At 42.6% G+C, this 23,670-nt stretch overlaps 1 protein-coding gene across 1 annotated transcript; it reads left to right on the top strand.

The window, feature by feature from the left end:
• The first annotated feature begins 245 nt into the window (after positions 1-245).
• Positions 246-8,337, top strand: LOC139070241 (uncharacterized). Its single transcript, XM_070551965.1, has 2 exons — positions 246-263; positions 3,793-8,337. The coding sequence occupies exon 2, from the start codon at positions 3,999-4,001 to the stop codon at positions 5,073-5,075; it is 1,077 nt and encodes a 358-aa protein (XP_070408066.1). The 5' UTR covers positions 246-263; positions 3,793-3,998; the 3' UTR covers positions 5,076-8,337.
• The last annotated feature ends 15,333 nt before the right edge of the window (positions 8,338-23,670 follow it).

Genomic DNA, 23,670 nt, shown 5'->3' with positions numbered 1-23,670 from the left:
ATCATTTATTGGGGAACATCCGCAATATGTATCCAAAGTTCATGTATCCTTACTGGGGTCAGATCGACCCTGCTGAAGGTCATCCACCAGATAGTCGAACTCCCGGTTTGGCCTAAAGCCTGGAACACCAAGAGGAAAGAAAATAACTTCCCGGATAAAGTTGTCACTTATCACTAGTAAAGGAATGTGTTATGAAACTCTGTAACTGAATAAAAGGCTCACAGAAGGAGCAGCTCTTTGAGATCTTCTGAACTCCACACTGGGTTGGTTCATTCTTGGTTTTCGCATTTCTCCCTCTGCAGAGACAAAATAAAAGTTATATATCTTCCACCTGTGCTTGTGATTCACTCTAGGTAACCTCTGCTGCTAAAATAACCCAACATTTCTGGTGCCGTGACTCGACGCACGGAGCTCCGGCGCGGGAGGTCTTCGCCGGAGGGCTGCAAGGCGCCATCCTTTTGGAAAGTCCAGGCTGCTGAATTGCTCCACTGGCCAGCTGACTTAGCTCTGCCGGACACCTTCTTCTGCCGTCTCCCGTGCGATCGACTCAGTCTGAATCGCTCGCACAGGGGGGAGTTTGTAAGTTGAAAACTTTGATAACTCTGGTTTACGCTTTTCCACTTTTAAAACTAAGGGTCCTAGACAGAGAGGGTAAATTCTGCTGTTCAGGTTTAAAGGACGCTTTAAACTGCTGACGTAGAGTCGGGTATTGAGCCTTTTGTCCGGAGTAATGCCGCTATGAAATAGTTTGAAATAAAGCGAAGGGTTGGACAAGGTTGTAACGGATTAGATTTTGAGAAAATCTAAAACCACCTCCTGGGAGATAAAGAACGCCAGGCCGGTAGTAAAAATACAGAACAGCAGAATCAAAGGAGAAGTATCTCACAATAAGTGGGTACAAGGAATAATAGGCACAGTATATTGTTCCTGTGCATGCCATTTCACACCTGAAACCTGACTGTGTTAACGAACGGTGTGGACGGGCACTGCAAGGAGCGGCTGTGTGGATTTTAAAGGTTTTTTGCTCTGTCATTAGATCAGGAAAGCGTATGAGCTCAAAATATAGGTGCATAAAATAGACACCGCAGGGACACAAGACTAAAAACTATACGATCACCGCCGACGCCATAACATAGAAATAAACAGTTTAATCTATGATTTCTAAATTCACAATTCTACTCGTTACCAACATTGCATTGATCATATTACTAATATTGATCTTTCTGGAACTGTACGGTGTTATCCCCGCTGATCTTACCAGACCAATTAATATAACTCAAATATTGCAACTGAGCTAAAATGGGAAATATCACATCAGCTGAACAACTGGAGGGAGATTTAAAATACATGTATAACAGGTTCCCTAATAGCCTAAAATATATGAAAGAATGGAATAAGAAATACAAAGTTGATGGTAAACTGAAGGGACAGCAATGGAAGGATTTAGTGCTCGTGTATGAGGCAAAAGTTCTGACAGCAGCTGGAAAGGATAAGTCAAGGAAAGAAGAAAAATTGAAGATTGCAAAATTGTGGATGGAGGAGACAGAAAAAAGAAAGGCAGGGATTCAGAAAAAGAAAGACCATCAAAAGAGCAGTGAAAAAGGTTCAGAGGAGGATGCTTATGTCCTGAAAAAGCTGAGTGATGATCTATCACTCTCGCCTCCCCCTCCCTACCAGGCTCCACAGCCTGCTGAGGGAACCCTTTCGCCTAATCTGTATCCGTCTGTGAATGATATCGGTGGTGCCTCTGCCCCACCTTCTGTGAGTGATACTGATGAGAAACCAGGAACATCTTATAAAAAGAAAGGGAAAGATATAAAACCTGAGTTAAAAAGTTCTTTTGAAAAAGAAAAAATCTGAAAACTCTTCCCCAGACACTCAAGTGTTCCTTGGCCAGGAAGCTGAGGAGGAAGCCGGTGACATCTTTTATCAGCAGGGACACGCTCAGAAAGGCTTTAAGCCTCGGAGACGTGGTCAGGAAGCCCAAGGGAAATGGAGAGCTCAAAATAGCTCAAATGGCCCCACCTGCTGGACTTGCGGTGGAACTGGCCATATTTCACATAATTGTCCCTCTGCCTCACGAGGCCAAAATAGAGAAAGGGGTGGCAGGGGCGGATTTAATAAATCCCGGACCCCCCGTCGACCTGATGGTCACCGTTCCAGACAGGAGTCTGGAGCTGACTCCCAACACTGACTAGGAGACGCTTGTAGGGAGGATCAGGATGATGCATCTGTGGTGGACTGCTGTGGTGCTTGGGATTTGCTCACTGTGTTAACAGAAAAACCTTTCATTAAACTTATGATTCAAGGTCGCCCCCTAGAGTTTCTCTGCGACACGGGAGCATGTCGGACTGTTGTTTCTTCGGGAATAAAGCTCCCTGAGTCTAGAAATACTATTTTGGTTAAATCTGCAGACGGAGCTCTCACCCGCTCCCCACTGTCTAAACCTGTGTCTGTGGTGGATCCCGTAACAGGTTGGAGAAAAAGAGCCTCTGTGGTCGTGGCCCCCAGCTGCCCACTCAATCTTTTGGGCAGAGATCTGATGTCCGCGTTCAAAATATCAGTCGTTCCCGTTGGGAATGGTATGCGTGCTATTCGTACAGATGAAAGTGAGGAATGTTTTTTGCAGAGCGACCACCCTGATTCACAGGGAGTGTACTACTCCCTGCGCCCTGTGATTGACGACTTGGCTCAATCAAAGCTCCTCATGAACACTGCACTGTCAGTGCTCCCAAATCCTTCTAAAATTGAGATGCCCATCATCAAACTGCACGTGACGATGGCTCTCAGGCCTGACGTTGACCACACTTATCAGGATTCATTTTTCTCCTATTCCCCTGTTGTGCTGTCCACCACACACCTAATTACCGATGGTGATGCTTGTTCTGTCGCTTCAGTGTTGCTTCCTACCGTGGTTACACCTTTTCATGATGTGTCTACCCCACCTCATATTTCTTTAACTAGAAATAGCTCCACCCGGTTGGAATGTTTGGGTCACATGGTTGAGAAAGCTACTAGAGCTTCTGACTTTGTTTCTACTCATTTTCATGATTCTGATGATTGGCAGTATAGCCCAAGCACGGGCTTATACCGCCTCCCTTTGCTCGTTCTGCTGCACTGCATGCCTGCTGTTGACCCTTTGCAGTGATTTTCAGAAACGCTCCTCCTCAGTGAGGAGGATGAAAATCAGCTCGCACAAATCCCACCCGCCTTGTGGTCACAAGGCCCCACAGATGTTGGTCTCCTGACTTCTATCCCTCCTGTACAGATCACTCCTAAATCGTACTTTAGACCTAGAGTTAAACAGTACCCTTTGTCACCGGAGGCTGAACAAGGCATCAAACCAGTAATTTCTGATTTGTTGCAGGCAGGCATCATCAGGCTTTGCCCTGATTCTCCCTGTAACACGCCCATCTGGCCTGTTAAAAAGGCTGATGGGAAAACATGGCGCATGGTTCAAGATCTCAGAATGGTAAATTCAGCTGTGCAGACGCGTGCACCAAATGTGCCTGATCCACACACTTTGCTAAATTCTCTGAAGCCGTCCAGGAAATACTTTTCAGTCGTTGCCCTGAGTAATGCCTTTTTCAGCATTCCTGTGCACCCAGACTCACAGTTTTGGTTTGCTTTCACCTATAAAAACACCAAGTACACCTTCAATCGTCTGCCTCAGGGATTTGCTGACAGCCCCACCATTTTCACGCAAGCAATCACTAACTGCTTGGCGGATTTTCAGTGCTCTGATAAATCCCAAATCCTTGTTTTATGTTGACGATGATCTTGTTGCTTCAGATGACCCCGAGTCCTGCTTGGCAGACTCTCTCACGCTGTTACGTCATCTTCATAACTCTGGAAACAAGGTTAGCAAGAAGAAGCTACAATGGATTAAAACATCTGTCCAGTACTTAGGCCACACCCTGTCAGGAGAAGGGAGACAGATTCAACAAGGCAGACGAGACACGATTTTGAACACACCTAAACCTTTGACTAAGAAACAAATGATGCAATTTCTCGGTTTGGCTAATTACTGCAGGCAGTACATTCCTAATTATGCTGAGAAAACACAGCCTCTGTCTGAAATGATTCATGGTCAGAAACTAGAGATGAAAGACAAGCTCACATGGACAGCTGCCACAGAAGCTGCTTTCATGTCATTAAAACAGGACATTCATTCCAGCACAACTTTGATGTTGCCAGATTACACAAAGCCTTTTGTGCAGACTGTTGATTGTAAAAACGGATTCATGACTCAAGTGTTGTTGCAGCTGCATGGTGGAAAACACAGACCAATTGCTTTCTATTCTAAGAAGTTGGATCAAGTTGCTTTGGCTCTTCCTGCATGTGTACAGGCTATTGCTGCTGCAGCATTAGCTGTTTCCTGCTCCGCTGACGTAGTCTTGTTTCACTCTCTCACTCTCCTTGTTCCTCATGCTGTTGATGTGCTCCTGCTGCAAGGGAGACTGGGTCTCCTGTCTCCAGCCCGCACTCTCAGCTACACAGCACTTTTGATTTCACAGCCTCACATCACCATCCAACGCTGCAACACTTTAAATCCAGCAACGTTGCTGCCCACTCCACAGGATGGTGACCCTCACAACTGTGTGGAGGCAACTGACAGCTTACAGCTGCCCAGGCCTGACCTAAAGGACACGCCTCTCCCTGATGGATTGGTGTGGTTCGTGGATGGCTCAAGCTCTAAAACTGTTACTGGAGTTACTCAAACGGGCTATTCCATTGTACAGTTGCCTGACACAATTATTGAGGCCAAATCTTTGCCATCACATTTTTCTGCACAAGCTGCTGAAATCATTGCTTTGACAAGAGCATGTGAACTTGCCTCTGACAGACCTCTCACGGTTTACACAGACAGCCAATATGCCTTTTCTACAGTTCATTGTTTTGCTAAACAGTGGGAACGCAGAGGCATGGTCACTTCTACGGGGAAGCCGATTACACACTCTCAGCTTTTAATTAGACTCCTTAAAGCTGTTCTTCTGCCTTCCTCTCTCGCGCTTTTTAAATGTCAAGCTCACGATTCTGGGAAAGACAGTTTCCTGTGGGAACAGGTTGGCTGATCAGGTTGCTAAAGCTGCAGCCCAGGGTGATTTTGGCTGTTCCGACCTGTTCGCTGTACAGGAAACTGCTGTTCTGGCTGACATGCAGTCACATGCACCGGCTGCAGAAAAACATTTGTGGAAAACAAGGGGTGCCGTGTTGTCACAAGATGGGCTTTTTGTTGTGAATGGGAAACCTGTCCTACCTAAATCGTTGTTCAAAGCTGCGGCCCTTTTGACACATGGGCCTTGTCACGTGTCAACAGGGGGGGTGACTCACTTAATTCAGCAGCATTTCACAACTTACAACCTTGAGTCCTACCTCAAAAACTTTTGCAGGTCTTGTTTAACCTGCGTTAAACACAATCCTCAGGGAAATATACGACCCAAACGTGGACAGTTTCCCCAGCCGTCACAACCCTTTCAGGTTTTGCACATGGATTTCATTGAACTGACACAAAGTGCATCCTACAAATACTGCTTGGTAATCATTGATGCTTTTTCTAAATGGGTTGAAATTATTCCATCTGCTAAAAATGATGCACTAACAGTGGCAAAAGCTCTATGCAAAACCATCATCGCTAATCATGGCATCCCGGAACTGATCTACTCGGACAATGGCCCACATTTTGTAAATGACGTAATCCAGAACATGGCTGCCCATTTGGGCATTAAACTAAAGAACCACTGCGCATACCATCCCGCGAGCGCTGGTCTCGTTTAAAGAAATAATGGGACCATAAAGAGTAGACTCAGGAAATGCATGGAAGAGACAAAAAGACCGTGGCCAGAATGTTTAGACTTGGTAAAACTCTATATGAGGATTACACCTACAGGTTCAGGTCTGAATCCTTTTGAGATTGTCTATGGCAGACCCTACAAGTTACCTCTAGTTGACAAAGACTTACAGAAGGCTGAAGAAGAGTTGACTTTAGCTGACTACATGAAAAAGATCATTTTGTGCAAAGAGTCCCAAACTGCAAATACCTGGCCTCTTTCTTCTTCTGTTTTACAGGAAAACACACCTATCGTCAAGCCAGGAGACTGGGTCTTCATCAAAGTCATTAAAAGAAAGAACTGGACCAGTCCTAAGTGGGAAGGCCCGTTCCAAGTCCTGCTAGCCACTCTCACTGCGGTCAAGATCGCTGAACGACCCTCCTGGATTCATCTCTCCCACTGCAAACTGCAGAGGCATCTGAATCAATAGACACGCGTCAGGGGGAAGACCAACTTCAAAGGGGTCGTGGTTTTTAGTACCACCTCGTCTCAACGGGGGTGAAGAACACACAGGTGAAAGATCCCTGACGTCTAGCGGTCAAACTTCCCATTAGGGGAAGGCTATTAATTCAGATGGCCTCTCCACCGCCTTCCGTGATGACTGCAAGGATTTTGTTCTACATAGTGGTGTTCCTGGCCCTCTACTGGTTCCTACGAGGATACTACGTTGCCTCCCGACATCATGTTTCCCGACCTCAACGTTCTGCAATTGACCCCCACAATGCCCTACACAACACCTGGTACCAGATGGTGAATCTGACTGCACGGAGACTAGGTTTTAATGACAGCTGTTATGCCTGCTCCTGGATTCCCCATCATTCCCAAGAAAATCCCACAATGACTGCTGTTCCCATCAGCATGACTGATACAATTTGTCTGCTTCATGCTTACACCCTACAACGAATGCCCACACAAGACTGTTCCATCCCACACTGCTGCTCCTCATTCCACCATTTGTCCAGGCACTGGACTCTGCCAGCCACTTACTCTTACACAACCAACAAGACAGTTGCCCATTGCCTACCTGAACCTCACCCACCTGAGCATTGAACTGACTGGCCATCCGTATTACCCTCCTTGGAATACTTCAGATCATCTCCTAGACGTCCCTACACCCCGTGGGATGGGGACCCCTGATGGATACATCTGGAAGTGCGGCAACACCCTGTACCTGTATTTGCCCAAAGACTGGTGTGGCACCTGTAGTTTGGCTCGACTACAACCCTCCTCATATGTGTTTAGTGAGGAAGGGGTCCAACTGACGACACAGGAGCTGAAGAAAAGAGAATTTAAGCCAGTCCAGGCTTATGTGCCGTTCTCTGCAAACAGCGGCCGCACTCCACTCTACAATGATGCCTATGGACTCCTTTTCACCATCTTCCCGAGCTTTGGCACTGCCAGTCTAATGCACCGGATGAATGAAGTTTGGTGGTCTCTGGAGAACATTACTAGCATCCTCACCGACGTCACCGCCCTCCTGGCCAACGATCCCGAGAAGCAAGCTATGAGAACTATGCTGATGCAACACCAACTCGCCCTGGACTCTCTATTCGCATCCAGAGGCGGCCTTTGCACCGTTATAGGTGAACATTGCTGTACCTATTTACCTTCGACCCGTGGCAACTGGACTTTGATCCATGATCGTGTTACGAAATTAGGAGATTTCCTCAAGGCTCGAGAATCTGCAGCTTACTCCTGGGATCTGATGACCTGGCTGACCTCCGGAAGTTAGTCTAACATCCTGATGAAGTTTTTGATGCCTTTTGTTGTGTTTTTCTTGCTGATTTTCATCTTTGCAGGATGTGTTATTCCCTGTGCTAGGAGCATGATGACCAAAACTATGACAAATGTTATGATCCAACATTTCTTCATGATGCAGAGAGAAGACGCTCATATCTACGAGAATGTAACCGATTAAAGCTGTTTTTATGATTCCAGTGACGCAAACCACATGACATGTGACTGTTATTTGGATGATGTTGTTTTTCAGCTTTCATTTAACCTTTGACGTATACTCTTTATTGCTTATGACTTATATTGGTTCATGTAATCTGTCACCTTTATTCATGTAATCTGTCACTTTATGATTCACTTTTGTGTTGTTGTACTCAAGACAGAAACTGCATTTGAGGGGGGAATGATAGAGAAAAGCTGGTAATGCACTTTCTGTATCCTCACATGATGAATGATGAAGGTCATAGTCTCACGTAATCACAGTTAACACGTACCTACTTACGTTTGTATTTTTTATCATTTATTGGGGAACATCCGCAATATGTTTCCAAAGTTCATGTATCCTTACTGGGGTCAGATCGACCCTGCTGAAGGTCATCCACCAGATAGTCGAACTCCCGGTTTGGCGTAAAGCCTGGAACACCAAGAGGAAAGAAAATAACTTCCCGGATAAAGTTGTCACTTATCACTAGTAAAGGAATGTGTTATGAAACTCTGTAACTGAATAAAAGGCGCACAGAAGGAGCAGCTCTTTGAGATCTGCTGAACTCCACACTGGGTTGGTTCATTCTTGGTTTTCGCATTTCTCCCTCTGCAGAGACAAAATAAAAGTTATATATCTTCCACCTGTGCTTGTGATTCACTCTAGGTAACCTCTGCTGCTAAAATAACCCAACAGTCATTAGCACTTATGGTTTGTAAATGGCACCCAGAATTATGTTGCACGAAGCACAATTTCACATCATTCTGGGTCCATTTGTGTGAAAACAAGGTCCAATCAGGCTGAAACGCTTCAAGAATGTAGAATCTATTGAGTTGTAAGTGATCTGAACGTTTCAAGATGATCGCACATTCCTATAGGGGGTAAAACCATGTCCCAAAGGTCACCGGGCCTGGTGTCACTTTAAAGAAGTAGTCCAGTTACACATTTGTGGGCTTATAACTTGGCTTCTGAATGTCCTAGAGAGGTTAAGTTTGTTTTAGTGTACTCCAATCAACAGCCCCTACAACCACAAAAAGGAATGGAGTCATTAGCACTTATGGTTTGTAAATGGCACCCAGAATTATGTTGCACGAAGCACAATTTCACATCATTCTGGGTCCATTTGTGTGAAAACAAGGTCCAATCAGGCTGAAACATTACAGGAAGGTAGAATCTATTGAGTTGTAAGTGATCTGAACGTTTCATGATGATAGCACTTTCCTAAGGGGGTCAAACCATGTCCCAAAGGTCACCGGATCTGGTGTCAATTTAAAGAAGTAGTCCAGTTACATATTTGTGGGCTTATAACTTGGCTTCTGAATGTCCCAGAGAGATCAGGTTTATTTTAGTGTACTCCAATCAACAGCCCCTACAACCACAAAAAGGAATGGAGTCATTAGACTTATGGTTTTTAAATGGCACCCAGAATTATGTTGCACGAAACACAATTTCACATCATTCTGGGTTCATTTGTGTGAAAACAAGGTCCAATCAGGCTGAAACGTTACAGGAAGGTAGAATCTATTGCGTTGTAAGTGATCTGAACGTTTCATGATGATAGCACTTTCCTAAGGGGGTCAAACCATGTCCCAAAGGTCACCGGGCCTGGTGTCACTTTAAAGAAGTAGTCCAGTTACACATTTGTGGGCTTATAACTTGGCTTCTGAATATCCTAGAGAGGTCAGGTTTGTTTTATAGTACTCCAGTTAACAGCCCCCATTACCCCAAAGAGGAATGGAGTCATTAGCACTTATGGTTTTTAAATGGCACCCAGAATTATGTTGCACGAAGCACACTTTCACATCATTCTGGGTTCATTTGTGTGAAAACAAGGTCCAATCAGGCTGAAACGTTACAGGAAGTTAGAATCTATTGAGTTGTAAGTGATCTGAACGTTTCATGATGATAGCACTTTCCTAAGGGGGTCAAACCATGTCCCAAAGGTCACCGGATCTGGTGTCAATTTAAAGAAGTAGTCCAGTTACACATTTTTGGGCTTATAATGTGGCTTCTGAATGTCCTAGAGAGATCAGGTTTGTTTGAGTATACTCCAATAAACAGCCCCTACAACCACAAAAAGGAATGGAGTCATTAGCACTTATGGTTTTTAAATGGCACCCAGAATTATGTTGCACGAAGCACAATTTCACATGATTCTGGGTCCATTTGTGTGAAAACAAGGTCCAATCAGGCTGAAACGTTACAGGAAGGTAGAATCTATTGAGTTGTAAGTGATCTGAACGTTTCATGATGATAGCACTTTCCTAAGGGGGTCAAACCATGTCCCAAAGGTCACCGGATCTGGTGTCAATTTAAAGAAGTAGTCCAGTTACACATTTGTGGGCTTATAACTTGGCTTCTGAATGTCCTAGAGAGATCAGGTTTATTTTAGTGTACTCCAATCAACAGCCCCTACAACCACAAAAAGGAATGGAGTCATTAGCACTTATGGTTTGTAAATGGCACCCAGAATTATGTTGCACGAAGCACTATTTCACATCATTCTGGGTCCATTTGTGTGAAAACAAGGTCCAATCAGGCTGAAACGTTACAGGAAGGTAGAATCTATTGAGTTGTAAGTGATCTGAACGTTTCATGATGATAGCACTTTCCTAAGGGGGTCAAACCATGTCCCAAAGGTCACCGGATCTGGTGTCAATTTAAAGAAGTAGTCCAGTTACACATGTGTGGGCTTATAACTTGGCTTCTGAATGTCCTAGAGAGATCAAGTTTATTTTAGTGTACTCCAATCAACAGCCCCTACAACCACAAAAAGGAAAGGAGTCATTAGCACTTATGGTTTGTAAATGGCACCCAGAATTATGTTGCACGAAGCACAATTTCACATCATTCTGGGTCCATTTGTGTGAAAACAAGGTCCAATCAGGCTGAAACGTTACAGGAAGGTAGAATCTATTGCGTTGTAAGTGATCTGAACGTTTCATGATGATAGCACTTTCCTAAGGGGGTCACACCATGTCCCAAAGGTCACCGGATCTGGTGTCAATTTAAAGAAGTAGTCCAGTTACACATGTGTGGGCTTATAACTTGGCTTCTGAATGTCCTAGAGAGATCAAGTTTATTTTAGTGTACTCCAATCAACAGCCCCTACAACCACAAAAAGGAATGGAGTCATTAGCACTTATGGTTTGTAATTGGCACCCAGAATTATGTTGCACGAAGTACTATTTCACTTCATTCTGGGTCCATTTGTGTGAAAACAAGGTCCAATCAGGCTGAAACATTACAAGAAGGTAGAATCTATTGAGTTGTAAGTGATCTGAACATTTCATGATGATAGCACTTTCCTAAGGGGGTCAAACCATGTCCCAAAGGTCACCGGATCTGGTGTCAATTTAAAGAAGTAGTCCAGTTACACATTTGTGGGCTTATAACTTGGCTTCTGAATGTCCTAGAGAGGTTAGGTTTGTTTTAGTGTACTCCAATCTACAACCCCTACAACCACAAAAAGGAATGGAGTCATTAGCACTTATGGTTTGTAAATGGCACCCAGAATTATGTTGCACGAAGCACAATTTCACATCATTCTGGGTTCATTTGTGTGAAAACAAGGTCCAATCAGGCTGAAACATTACAGGAAGGTAGAATCTATTGAGTTGTAAGTGATCTGAACGTTTAATGATGATAGCACTTTCCTAAGGGGGTCAAACAATATCCCAAAGGTCACCGGATCTGGTGTCAATTTAAAGAAGTAGTCCAGTTACACATTTGTGGGCTTATAACTTGACTTCTGAATGTCCTAGAGCGATCAGGTTTGCTTTAGTGTACTCCAATCAACAGCCCCTACAACCACAAACAGGAATGGAGACATTAGCACTTGTGGTTTTTAAATGGCACCCAGAATTATGTTGCACGAAGCACAATTTCACATCATTCTGGGTTCATTTGTGTGAAAACAAGGTCCAATCAGGCTGAAACAATACAGAAAGGTAGAATCTATTGAGTTGTAAGTGATCTGAACGTTTCATGATGATCGCAGTTTCCTAAGGGGGTCAAACCATGTCCCAAAGGTCACCGGATCTGGTGTCACTTTAAAGAAGTAGTCCAGTTACACATTTGTGGGCTTATAACTTGGCTTCTGAATGTCCTAGAGAGATCAGGTTTGTTTTAGTGTAATCTTATCAACAGCCCCTACAACCACAAAAAGGAATGGAGTCACTAGCACTTATGGTTTTTAAATGGCACCCAGAATTATGTTGCACGAAGCACAATTTCACATCATTCTGGGTTCATTTGTGTGAAAACAAGGTCCAATCAGGCTGAAACGTTACAGGAAGGTAGAATCTATTGAGTTGTAAGTGATCTGAACGTTTAATGATGATAGCACTTTCCTAAGGGGGTCAAACCATGTCCCAAAGGTCACCGGATTTGGTGTCAATTTAAAGAAGTAGTCCAGTTACACATTTGTGGGCTTATAACTTGGCTTCTGAATGCCCTAGAGAGATCAGGTTTATTGTAGTGTACTCCAATCAACAGCCCCTACAACCACAAAAAGGAATGGAGTCATTAGCACTTATGGTTTTTAAATGGCACCCAGAATTATGTTGCACGAAGCACTATTTCACATCATTCTGGGTTCATTTGTGTGAAAACAAGGTCCAATCAGGCTGAAACGTTACAGGAAGGTAGAATCTATTGAGTTGTAAGTGATCTGAACGTTTAATGATGATAGCACTTTCCTAAGGGGGTCAAACAATATCCCAAAGGTCACCGGATCTGGTGTCAATTTAAAGAAGTAGTCCAGTTACACATTTGTGGGCTTATAACTTGACTTCTGAATGTCCTAGAGCGATCAGGTTTGCTTTAGTGTACTCCAATCAACAGCCCCTACAACCACAAACAGGAATGGAGACATTAGCACTTGTGGTTTTTAAATGGCACCCAGAATTATGTTGCACGAAGCACAATTTCACATCATTCTGGGTTCATTTGTGTGAAAACAAGGTCCAATCAGGCTGAAACAATACAGAAAGGTAGAACCTATTGAGTTGTAAGTGATCTGAACGTTTCATGATGATCGCAGTTTCCTAAGGGGGTCAAACCATGTCCCAAAGGTCACCGGATCTGGTGTCACTTTAAAGAAGTAGTCCAGTTACACATTTGTGGGCTTATAACTTGGCTTCTGAATGTCCTAGAGAGATCAGGTTTGTTTTAGTGTACTCCAATCAACAGCCCCTACAACCACAAAAAGGAATGGAGTCACTAGCACTTATGGTTTTTAAATGGCACCCAGAATTATGTTGCACAAAGCACAATTTCACATCATTCTGGGTTCATTTGTGTGAAAACAAGGTCCAATCAGGCTGAAACGTTACAGGAAGCTAGAATCTATTGAGTTGTAAGTGATCTGAACGTTTCATGATGATAGCACTTTCCTAAGGGGGTCAAACCATGTCCCAAAGATCACCGGATCTGGTGTCAATTTAAAGAAGTAGTCCAGTTACACATTTGTGGGCTTATAACTTGGCTTCTGAATGTCCTAGAGAGATCAGGTTTTTTTAGTGTACTCCAATCAACAGCCCCTACAACCACAAAAAGGAATGGAGTCATTAGCATTAGGTTTGTAAATGGCACCCAGAATTATGTTGCACGAAGCACAATTTCACATCATTCTGGGTCCATTTGTGTGAAAACAAGGTCCAATCAGGCTGAAACGCTACAAGAAGGTAGAATCTATTGAGTTGTAAGTGATCTGAACGTTTCAAGATGATCGCACATTCCTATAGGGGGTAAAACCATGTCCCAAAGGTCACCGGGCCTGGTGTCAATTTAAAGAAGTAGTCCAGTTACACATTTGTGGGCTTATAACTTGGCTTCTGAATGTCCTAGAGAGGTTAGGTTTGTTTTAGTGTACTCCAATCAACAGCCCGTACAACCACAAAAAGGAATGGAGTCATTAGCATTTATGGTTTGTAAATGGCACCCACAATTATGTTGCACGAAGCACAATTTCACATGATTCTGGGTCCATTTGTGTGAAAACAAGGTCCAATCAGGCTGAAACGTTACATGAAGGTAGAATCTATTGAGTTGTAAGTGATCTGAAGGTTTCATGATGATAGCACTTTCCTAAGGGGGTCAAACCATGTCTCAAAGGTCACCGGATCTGGTGTCAATTTAAAGAAGTAGTCCAGTTACACATTTGTGGGCTTATAACTTGGCTTCTGAATCTAGAATCTATTGAGTTGTAAGTGATCTGAACGTTTCATGATGATAGCACTTTCCTAAGGGGGTCAAACCATGTCCCAAAGATCACCGGATCTGGTGTCAATTTAAAGAAGTAGTCCAGTTACACATTTGTGGGCTTATAACTTGGCTTCTGAATGTCCTAGAGAGATCAGGTTTGTTTTAGTGTACTCCAATCAACAGCCCCTACAACCACAAAAAGGAATGGAGTCATTAGCATTAGGTTTGTAAATGGCTCAGATCACTTACAACTAAATAGATTCTACCTTCCTTAACGTTTCAGCCTGATTGGACCTTGTTTTCACACAAATGGACCCAGAATGATGTGAAATTGTGCTTCGTGCAACATAATTCTGGGTGCCATTTACAAACCATAAGTGCTAATGACTCCATTCCTTTTGGTGGTTGTAGGGGCTGTTGATTGGAGTACACTAAAACAAACCTGATCTCTCTAGGACATTCAGAAGCCAAGTTATAAGCCCACAAATGTGTAACTGGACTACTTCTTTAAATTGACACCAGATCCGGTGATCTTTGGGACATGGTTTGACCCCCTTAGGAAAGTGCTATCATCATGAAACGTTCAGATCACTTACAACTCAGTAGATTCTACCTTCCTGTAACGTTTCAGCCTGATTGGACCTTGTTTTCACACAAATGAACCCAGAATGATGTGAAATTGTGCTTCGTGCAACATAATTCTGGGTGCCATTTAAAAACCACAAGTGCTAATGACTCCATTCCTTTTTGTGGTTGTAGGGGCTGTTGATTGGAGTACACTAAAACAACCCTGACCTCTCTAGGACATTCAGAAGCCAAGTTATAAGCCCACAAATGTGTAACTGGACTACTTCTTTAAAGTGACACCAGATCCGGTGACCTTTGGGACATGGTTTGACCCCCTTAGGAAAGTGCGATCATCATGAAACGTTCAGATCACTTACAACTCAATAGATTATACTTTCCTGTATTGTTTCAGCCTGATTGGACCTTGTTTTCACACAAATGAACCCAGAATGATGTGAAATTGTGCTTCGTGCAACATAATTCTGGGTGCCATTTAAAAACCATAAGTGCTAATGTCTCCATTCCTTTTTGTGGTTGTAGGGGCTGTTGATTGGAGTACACTAAAGCAAACCTGATCGCTCTAGGGCATTCAGAAGCCAAGTTATAAGCCCACTAATGTGTAACTGGACTACTTCTTTAAATTGACACCAGATCCGGTGACCTTTGGGACATGGTTTGACCCCCTTAGGAAAGTGCTGTCATCATGTAACGTTCAGATCACTTACAACTCAATAGATTCTACCTTCCTGTAACGTTTCAGCCTGATTGGACCTTGTTTTCACACAAATGAACCCAGAATGATGTGAAATTGTGCTTCGTGCAACATAATTCTGGGTGCCATTTACAAACCATAAATGCTAATGACTCCATTCCTTTTTTGGGTTAATGGGGGCTGTTAATTGGAGTACGCTAAAACAAACCTGATCTCTCTAGGACATTCAGAAGCCAAGTTATAAGCCCACAAATGTGTAACTGGACTACTTCTTTAAATTGACACCAGTTCCGGTGACCTTTGGGACATGGTTTGACCCCATTAGGAAAGTGCTATCATCATGAAACGTTCAGATCACTTACAACTCAGTAGATTCTACATTCATGTAACGTTTCAGCCTGATTGGACCTTGTTTTCACACAAATGAACCCAGATTGATGTGAAATTGTGCTTCGTGCAACATAATTCTGGGTGCCATTTACAAACCATAAGTGCTAATATCTCCATTCCTTTTTGTGGTTGTAGGGGCTGTTGATTGGAGTACATTAAAACAAACCTTATCTCTCTAGGACATTCAGAAGCCAAGTTATAAGCCCACAAAGGTGTAACTGGACTACTTCTTTAAAGTGACACCAGGCCCGGTGACCTTTGGGAAATGGTTTTACCCCCTATAGGAATGTGCGATCATCTTGAAACGTTCAGATCACTTACAACTCAATAGATTGTACCTTCTTGTAGCGTTTCAGCCTGATTGGACCTTGTTTTCACACAAATGGACCCAGAATGATGTTAAATTGTGCATCGTGCAACATAATTCTGGATGCCAATTACAAACCATAAGTGCTAATGACTACATTCCTTTTTGTGTTTGTAGGGGCTCTTGATTGGAGTACATTAAAACAAACCTGATCTCTCGGACATTCAGAAGCCAAGTTATAAGCCCACAAATGTGTAACTGGACTACTTCTTTAAATTGACACCAGATCCGGTGACCTTTGGGACATGGTTTGACCCACTTAGGAAAGTGCTATCATCATGAAACGTTCAGATCACTTACAACTCAATACATTCTACCTTCCTGTAACGTTTCAGCCTGATTGGACCTTGTTTTCACACAAATGAACCCAGAATGATGTGAAATTGTGCTTCGTGCAACATAATTCTGGGTGCCATTTACATACCATAAGTGCTAATGACTCCATTCATTTTTGTGGTTGTAGGGGCTGTTGATTGGAGTACATTAAAACAAACCTGATATCTCTAGGACATTCAGAAGCCAAGTTATAACCCCACAAATGTGTAACTGGACTACTTCTTTAAATTGACACCAGATCCGGTGACCTTTGCGACATGGTTTGACCCCCTTAGGAAAGTGCTATCATCATGAAACGTTCAGATCACTTACAACTAAATAGATTCTACCTTCCTGTAACGTTTCAGCCTGATTGGACCTTGTTTTCACACAAATGAACCCAGAATGATGTGAAATTGTGCTTCGTGCAACATAATTCTGGGTGCCATTTACAAACCATAAATGCTAATGACTCCATTCCTTTTTGTGGTTGTAGGGGCTGTTGATTGGAGTACATTAAAACAAACCTGATCTCTCTAGGACATTCAGAAGCCAAGTTATAAGCCCACAAATGTGTAACTGGACTACTTCTTTAAATTGACACCAGATCCGGTGACCTTTGGGACATAGTTTGACCCCCTTAGGAAAGTGCTATCATCATGAAACGTTCAGATCACTTACAACTCAATAGATTCTACCTTCCTGTAACGTTTCAGCCTGATTGGACCTTGTTTTCACACAAATGGACCAAGAATGATGTGAAATTGTGCTTCGTGCAACATAATTCTGGGTGCCATTTACAAACCATAAGTGCTAATGACTCCATTCCTTTTTGTGGTTGTAGGGGCTGTTGATTGGAGAACACTAAAACAAACCTAACCTCTCTAGGACATTCAGAAGCCTAGTTATAAGCCCACAAATTTGTAACTGGACTACTTCTTTAAATTGACACCAGTTCCGGTGACCTTTGGGACATGGTTTGACCCCATTAGGAAAGTGCTATCATCATGAAACGTTCAGATCACTTACAACTGAGTAGATTCTACCTTCCTGTAACGTTTCAGCCTGATTGGACCTTGTTTTCACACAAATGAACCCAGAATGATGTGAAATTGTGCTTCGTGCAACATAATTCTGGGTGCCATTTACAAACCATAAGTGCTAATATCTCCATTCCTTTTTGTGGTTGTAGGGGCTGTTGATTGGAGTACATTAAAACAAACCTGATCTCTGTAGGACATTCAGAAGCCAAGTTATAAGCCCACAAAGGTGTAACTGGACTACTTCTTTAAAGTGACACCAGGCCCGGTGACCTTTGGGAAATGGTTTTACCCCCTATAGGAATGTGCGATCATCTTGAAACGTTCAGATCACTTACAACTCAATAGATTCTACCTTCTTGTAGCGTTTCAGCCTGATTGGACCTTGTTTTCACACAAATGGACCCAGAATGATGTGAAATTGTGCATCGTGCAACATAATTCTGGGTGCCATTTACAAACCATAAGTGCTAATGACTCCATTCCTTTTTGTGTTTGTAGGGGCTCTTGATTGGAGTACATTAAAACAAACCTGATCTCTCTAGGACATTCAGAAGCCAAGTTATAAGCCCACAAATGTGTAACTGGACTACTTCTTTAAATTGCCACTAGATCCGGTGACCTTTGGGAAATGGTTTGACCCCCTTAGGAAAGTGCTATCATCATGAAACGTTCAGATCACTTACAACTCAATACATTCTACCTTCCTGTAACGTTTCAACACTTGGCTTCTGAATGTCCTAGAGAGGTTAGGTTTGTTTTAGTGTACTCCAATCAAAAGCCCCTACAACCACAAAAAGGAATGGAGTCATTAGCACTTATGGTTTGTAAATGGCACCCAGAATTACGTTGCACGAAGCACAATTTCACATCATTCTGGGTTCATTTGTATGAAAACAAGGTCCAATCAGGCTGAAATGTTACAGGAAGGTAGAATCTATTGAGTTGTAAGTGATCTGAACGTTTCATGATGATAGCACTTTCCTAAGGGGGTCAAACCATGTCCCAAACGTCACCGGATCTGGTGTCAATTTAAAGAAGTAGTCCAGTTACACATTTGTGGGCTTATAACTTGGCTTCTGAATGTCCTAGAGCGATCAGGTTTGTTTTAGTGTACTCCAATCAACAGCCCCTACAACAACAAAAAGGAATGGAGTCATTAGCACTTATGGTTTTTAAATGGCACCCAGAATTATGTTGCACGAAGCACAATTTCACATCATTCTGGGTTCATTTGTGTGAAAACAAGGTCCAATCAGGCTGAAACGTTACAGGAAGGTAGAATCTATTGAGTTGTAAGTGATCTGAACGTTTCATGATGATAGCACTTTCCTAAGGGGGTCAAACCATGTCCCAAATGTCACCGGATCTGGTGTCAATTTAAAGTAGTAGTCCAGTTACACATTTGTGGGCTTATAACTTGGCTTCTGAATGTCCTAGAGAGGTCAGGTTTGTTTTAATGTACTCCAATCAACAGCCCCTACAACCACAAAAAGGAATGGAGTCATTAGCACTTATGGTTTGTAAATGGCACCCAGAATTATGTTGCACGAAGCACAATTTCACATCATTCTGGGTCCATTTGTGTGAAAACAAGGTCCAATCAGGATGAAACATTACAGGAAGGTAGAATCTATTAAGTTGTAAGTGATCTGAACGTTTCATGATGATAGCACTTCCCTAAGGGGGTCAAACCATGTCCCAAAGGTCACCGGATCTGGTGTCTAAAGAAGTAGTCCAGTTACAAATTTGTGGGCTTATAACTTGGCTTCTGAATGTCCTAGAGAGATCAGGTTTGTTTTAGTATACTCCAATCAACAGCCCCTACAACCACAAAAAGGAATGGAGTCATTAGACTTATGGTTTTTAAATGGCACCCAGAATTATGTTGCACGAAGCACAATGTCACATCATTCTGGGTTCATTTGTGTGAAAAAAAGGTCCAATCAGGCTGAAACGTTACAGGAAGGTAGAATCTATTGCGTTGTAAGTGATCTGAACGTTTCATGATGATAGCACTTTCCTAAGGGGGTCAAACCATGTCCCAAAGGTCACCGGATCTGGTGTCAATTTAAAGAAGTAGTCCAGTTACACATTTGTGGGCTTAAACCTTGGCTTCTGAATGTCCTAGAGCGATCAGGTTTGTTTTAGTGTACTCCAATCAACAGCCCCTACAACCACAAAAAGGAATGGAGACATTAGCACTTATGGTTTTTAAATGGCACCCAGAATTATGTTGCACGAAGCACAATTTCACATCATTCTGGGTTCATTTGTGTAAAAACAAGGTCCAATCAGGCTGAAACAATACAGGAAGGTAGAATCTATTGAGTTGTAAGTGATCTGAACGTTTCAAGATGATCGCACATTCCTATAGGGGGTCAAACCATGTCCCAAATGTCACCGGGTCTGGTGTCACTTTAAAGAAGTAGTCCAGTTACACCTTTGTGGGCTTATAACTTGGCTTCTGAATGTCCTAGAGAGGTTAGGTTTGTTTTAGTGTACTCCAATCAAAAGCCCCTACAACCACAAAAAGGAATGAAGTCATTAGCACTTATGGTTTTTAAATGGCACCAAGAATTATGTTGCACGAAGCACAATTTCACATCATTCTGGGTTCATTTGTATGAAAACAAGGTCCAATCAGACTGAAATGTTACAGGAAGGTAGAATCTATTGAGTTGTAAGTGATCTGAACGTTTCATGATGATAGCACTTTCATAAGGGGGTCAAACCATGTCCCAAAGGTCACCGGATATGGTGTCAATTTAAAGAAGTAGTCCAGTTACACATTTGTGGGCTTATAACCTGGCTTCTGGATGTCCTAGAGCGATCAGGTTTGTTTTAGCGTACTCCAATCAACAGCCCCTACAACCACAAAAAGGAATGGAGTCATTAGCACTTATGGTTTTTAAATGGCACCCAGAATTATGTTGCACGAAGCACAATTTCACATCATTCTGGGTTCATTTGTGTGAAAACAAGGTCCAATCAGGCTGAAACGTTACAGGAAGGTAGAATCTATTGAGTTGTAAGTGATCTGAACGTTTCATGATGATAGCACTTTCCTAAGGGGGTCAAACCATGTCCCAAAGGTCACCGGATCTGGTGTCAATTTAAAAAAGTAGTCCAGATACACATTTGTGGGCTTATAACTTGGCTTCTGAATGTCCTAGAGAGATCAGGTTTGTTTTAGTATACTCCAATCAACAGCCCCTACAACCACAAAAAGGAATGGAGTCATTAGCACTTATGGTTTTTAAATGGCACCCAGAATTATGTTGCACGAAGCACAATTTCACATCATTCTGGGTTCATTTGTGTGAAAACAAGGTCCAATCAGGCTGAAACGTTACAGGAAGGTAGAATCTATTGAGTTGTAAGTGATCTGAAAGTTTCATGATGATAGCACTTTCCTAAGGGGGTCAAACCATGTCCCAAATGTCACCGGATCTGGTGTCAATTTAAAGTAGTAGTCCAGTTACACATTTGTGGGCTTATAACTTGGCTTCTGAATGTCCTAGAGAGGTCAGGTTTGTTTTAATGTACTCCAATCAACAGCCCCTACAACCACAAAAAGGAATGGAGTCATTAGCACTTATGGTTTGTAAATGGCACCCAGAATTATGTTGCACGAAGCAAAATTTCACATCATTCTGGGTTCATTTGTGTGAAAACAAGGTCCAATCAGGCAGAAACGTTACAGGAAGGTAGAATCTATTGAGTTGTAAGTAGGGATGAGTACCGAATTTGGTACTTTTTAAGGTACCGACCGAATTCCACAGTACCGACCGAACACCGATTCACGTCATTTCAAACGGTGCCTCGTTTCAGTACTGCCAAGACAGGTGCGCATGCGCAAGAGCGTTATGTCGCCGGTCCCTGCGAGCCCGTTGTAAACAGAGCAAGCATGGTAGAAAGAACGCACGCTAAAGCTTGGGTCCACTTCACTAAATGTGATGGGTAACTGGGTGATGAAACTAGCGACAGACAACGATCTAAGTGAGACATCCTCATCCTAATCTGCTCCAGTAGGTAAATAAAATGTTTAAGATAACGTTACCTTGATTTGTTAGCTTCCGTCGCTAATGGTGCGTTCGCTTTCTCCTCGGAACTCCGAATTTCCGACTAGAAGAACATGAACGCGCTCTAAAGTTTGGCTTTACTTTACTAAATGCGACGGGTGAATGGGTGAAGGTAAAACCAGCGACAACGATCTAAGTTTGAGGCATCATCGTTTTAATCTGCTCCAGCAGCTAAATAAACTGTTAAAGATAACGTTAGCTTGATATGTTAGCTTCCATTGCCACCGTTGTTATCAGCTAATGGTGCGTTCGCTTTCTCCTCGGAAATTCTAACTTACCAGTAGGAAAAATCAAATGAAAAAGGACGGCAAAAGGAATGAAGATACACAGTAAATTTAGTTCACAGTAAAGATGTTTGCTTCAGTTTAATTATCAGCTTATAAAACTACAAGGACGAAGTTAAAATACAAACTTGTATGTTATTTATCGTGATATTTATCAAATATGGTTATATATTGAGAAAAATATATATTTAATTATAAAAGAGAATTAAAATAATAAACACTCAAAAGTATCGAAAATTGGTACCGTTAAGTACCGGTATCGACTCGTAGGTACCGGGAATTAGTACCGGATCGATTCAAATGTCAAAGGTACCCATCCCTAGTTGTAAGTGATCTGAACGTTTCATGATGATAGCACTTTCCTATAGGGGGTCAAACCATGTCCCAAAGGTCACCGGGCCTGGTGTCACTTTAAAGAAGTAGTCCAGTTACACCTTTGTGGGCTTATAACTTGGCTTCTGAATGTCCTAGAGAGATCAGGGTTGTTTTAGTGTACTCCAATCATTAGCCCCTACAACCACAAAAAGGAATGGAGTCATTAGCACTCATGGTTCTTAAATGGCACCCAGAATTATGTTGCACGAAGCACAATTTCACATCATTCTGGGTCCATTTGTGTGAAAACAAGGTCCAGTCAGGCTGAAACATTACAGGAAGGTAGAATCTATTGAGTTGTAAGTGATCTGAACGTTTCAAGATGATCGCACATTCCTATAGGGGGTAAAACCATGTCCCAAAGGTCACCGGGCCTGGTGTCACTTTAAAGAAGTAGTCCAGTTACATCTTTGTAGGCTTATAACTTGGCTTCTGAATGTCCTAGAGAGATCAGGTTTGTTTTAATGTACTCCAATCAACAGCCCCTACAACCACAAAAAGGAATGGAGTCATTAGCACTTATGATTTGTAAATGGCACCCAGAATTATGTTGCACGAAGCACAATTTCACATCATTCTGGGTTCATTTGTGTGAAAACAAGGTCCAATCAGGCAGAAACGTTACAGGAAGGTAGACTCTATTGAGTTGTAAGTGATCTGAACGTTTCATGATGATAGCACTTTCCTAAGGGGGTAAAACCATGTCCCAAAGGTCACCGGGCCTGGTGTCACTTTAAAGAAGTAGTCCAGTTACATCTTTGTGGGCTTATAACTTGGCTTCTGAATGTCCTAGAGAGGTTAGGTTTGTTTTAGTGTACTCCAATTAACAGCCCCCATTACCCCAAAAAGGAATGGAGTCATTAGCACTTATGGTTTTTAAATGGCACCCAGAATTATGTTGCACGAAGCACACTTTCACATCATTCTGGGTTCATTTGTGTGAAAACAAGGTCCAATCAGGCTGAAACGTTACAGGAAGGTAGAATCTATTGAGTTGTAAGTGATCTGAACGTTTCATGATGATAGCACTTTCCTAAGGGGGTCAAATCATGTCCCAAAGGTCACCGGATCTGGTGTCAATTTAAAGAAGTAGTCCAGTTACACATTTGTGGGCTTATAAAGTGGCTTCTGAATGTCCTAGAGAGATCAGGTTTGTTTTAGTATACTCCAATCAACAGCCCCTACAACCACAAAAAGGAATGGAGTCATTAGCACTTATGGTTTTTAAATGGCACCCAGAATTATGTTGCACGAAGCACAATTTCACATGATTCTGGGTCCATTTGTGTGAAAACACGGTCCAATCAGGCTGAAACGTTACAGGAAGGTAGAATCTATTGAGTTGTAAGTGATCTGAACGTTTCATGATGATAGCACTTTCCTAAGGGGGTCAAACCATGTCCCAAAGGTCACCGGATCTGGTGTCAATTTAAAGAAGTAGTCCAGTTACACATTTGTGGGCTTATAACTTGGCTTCTGAATGTCCTAAAGAGATCAGGTTTATTTTAGTGTACTCCAATCAACAGCCCCTACAACCACAAAAAGGAATGGAGTCATTAGC

This window comes from Nothobranchius furzeri, chromosome 6 (genome assembly GCF_043380555.1).
Source record: "Nothobranchius furzeri strain GRZ-AD chromosome 6, NfurGRZ-RIMD1, whole genome shotgun sequence".
NCBI classification, from domain to species: Eukaryota; Metazoa; Chordata; class Actinopteri; order Cyprinodontiformes; family Nothobranchiidae; genus Nothobranchius; species Nothobranchius furzeri.
Note: the sequence above shows the minus strand (reverse complement) of the source record. Positions and strands in the feature narration are given on the sequence as shown.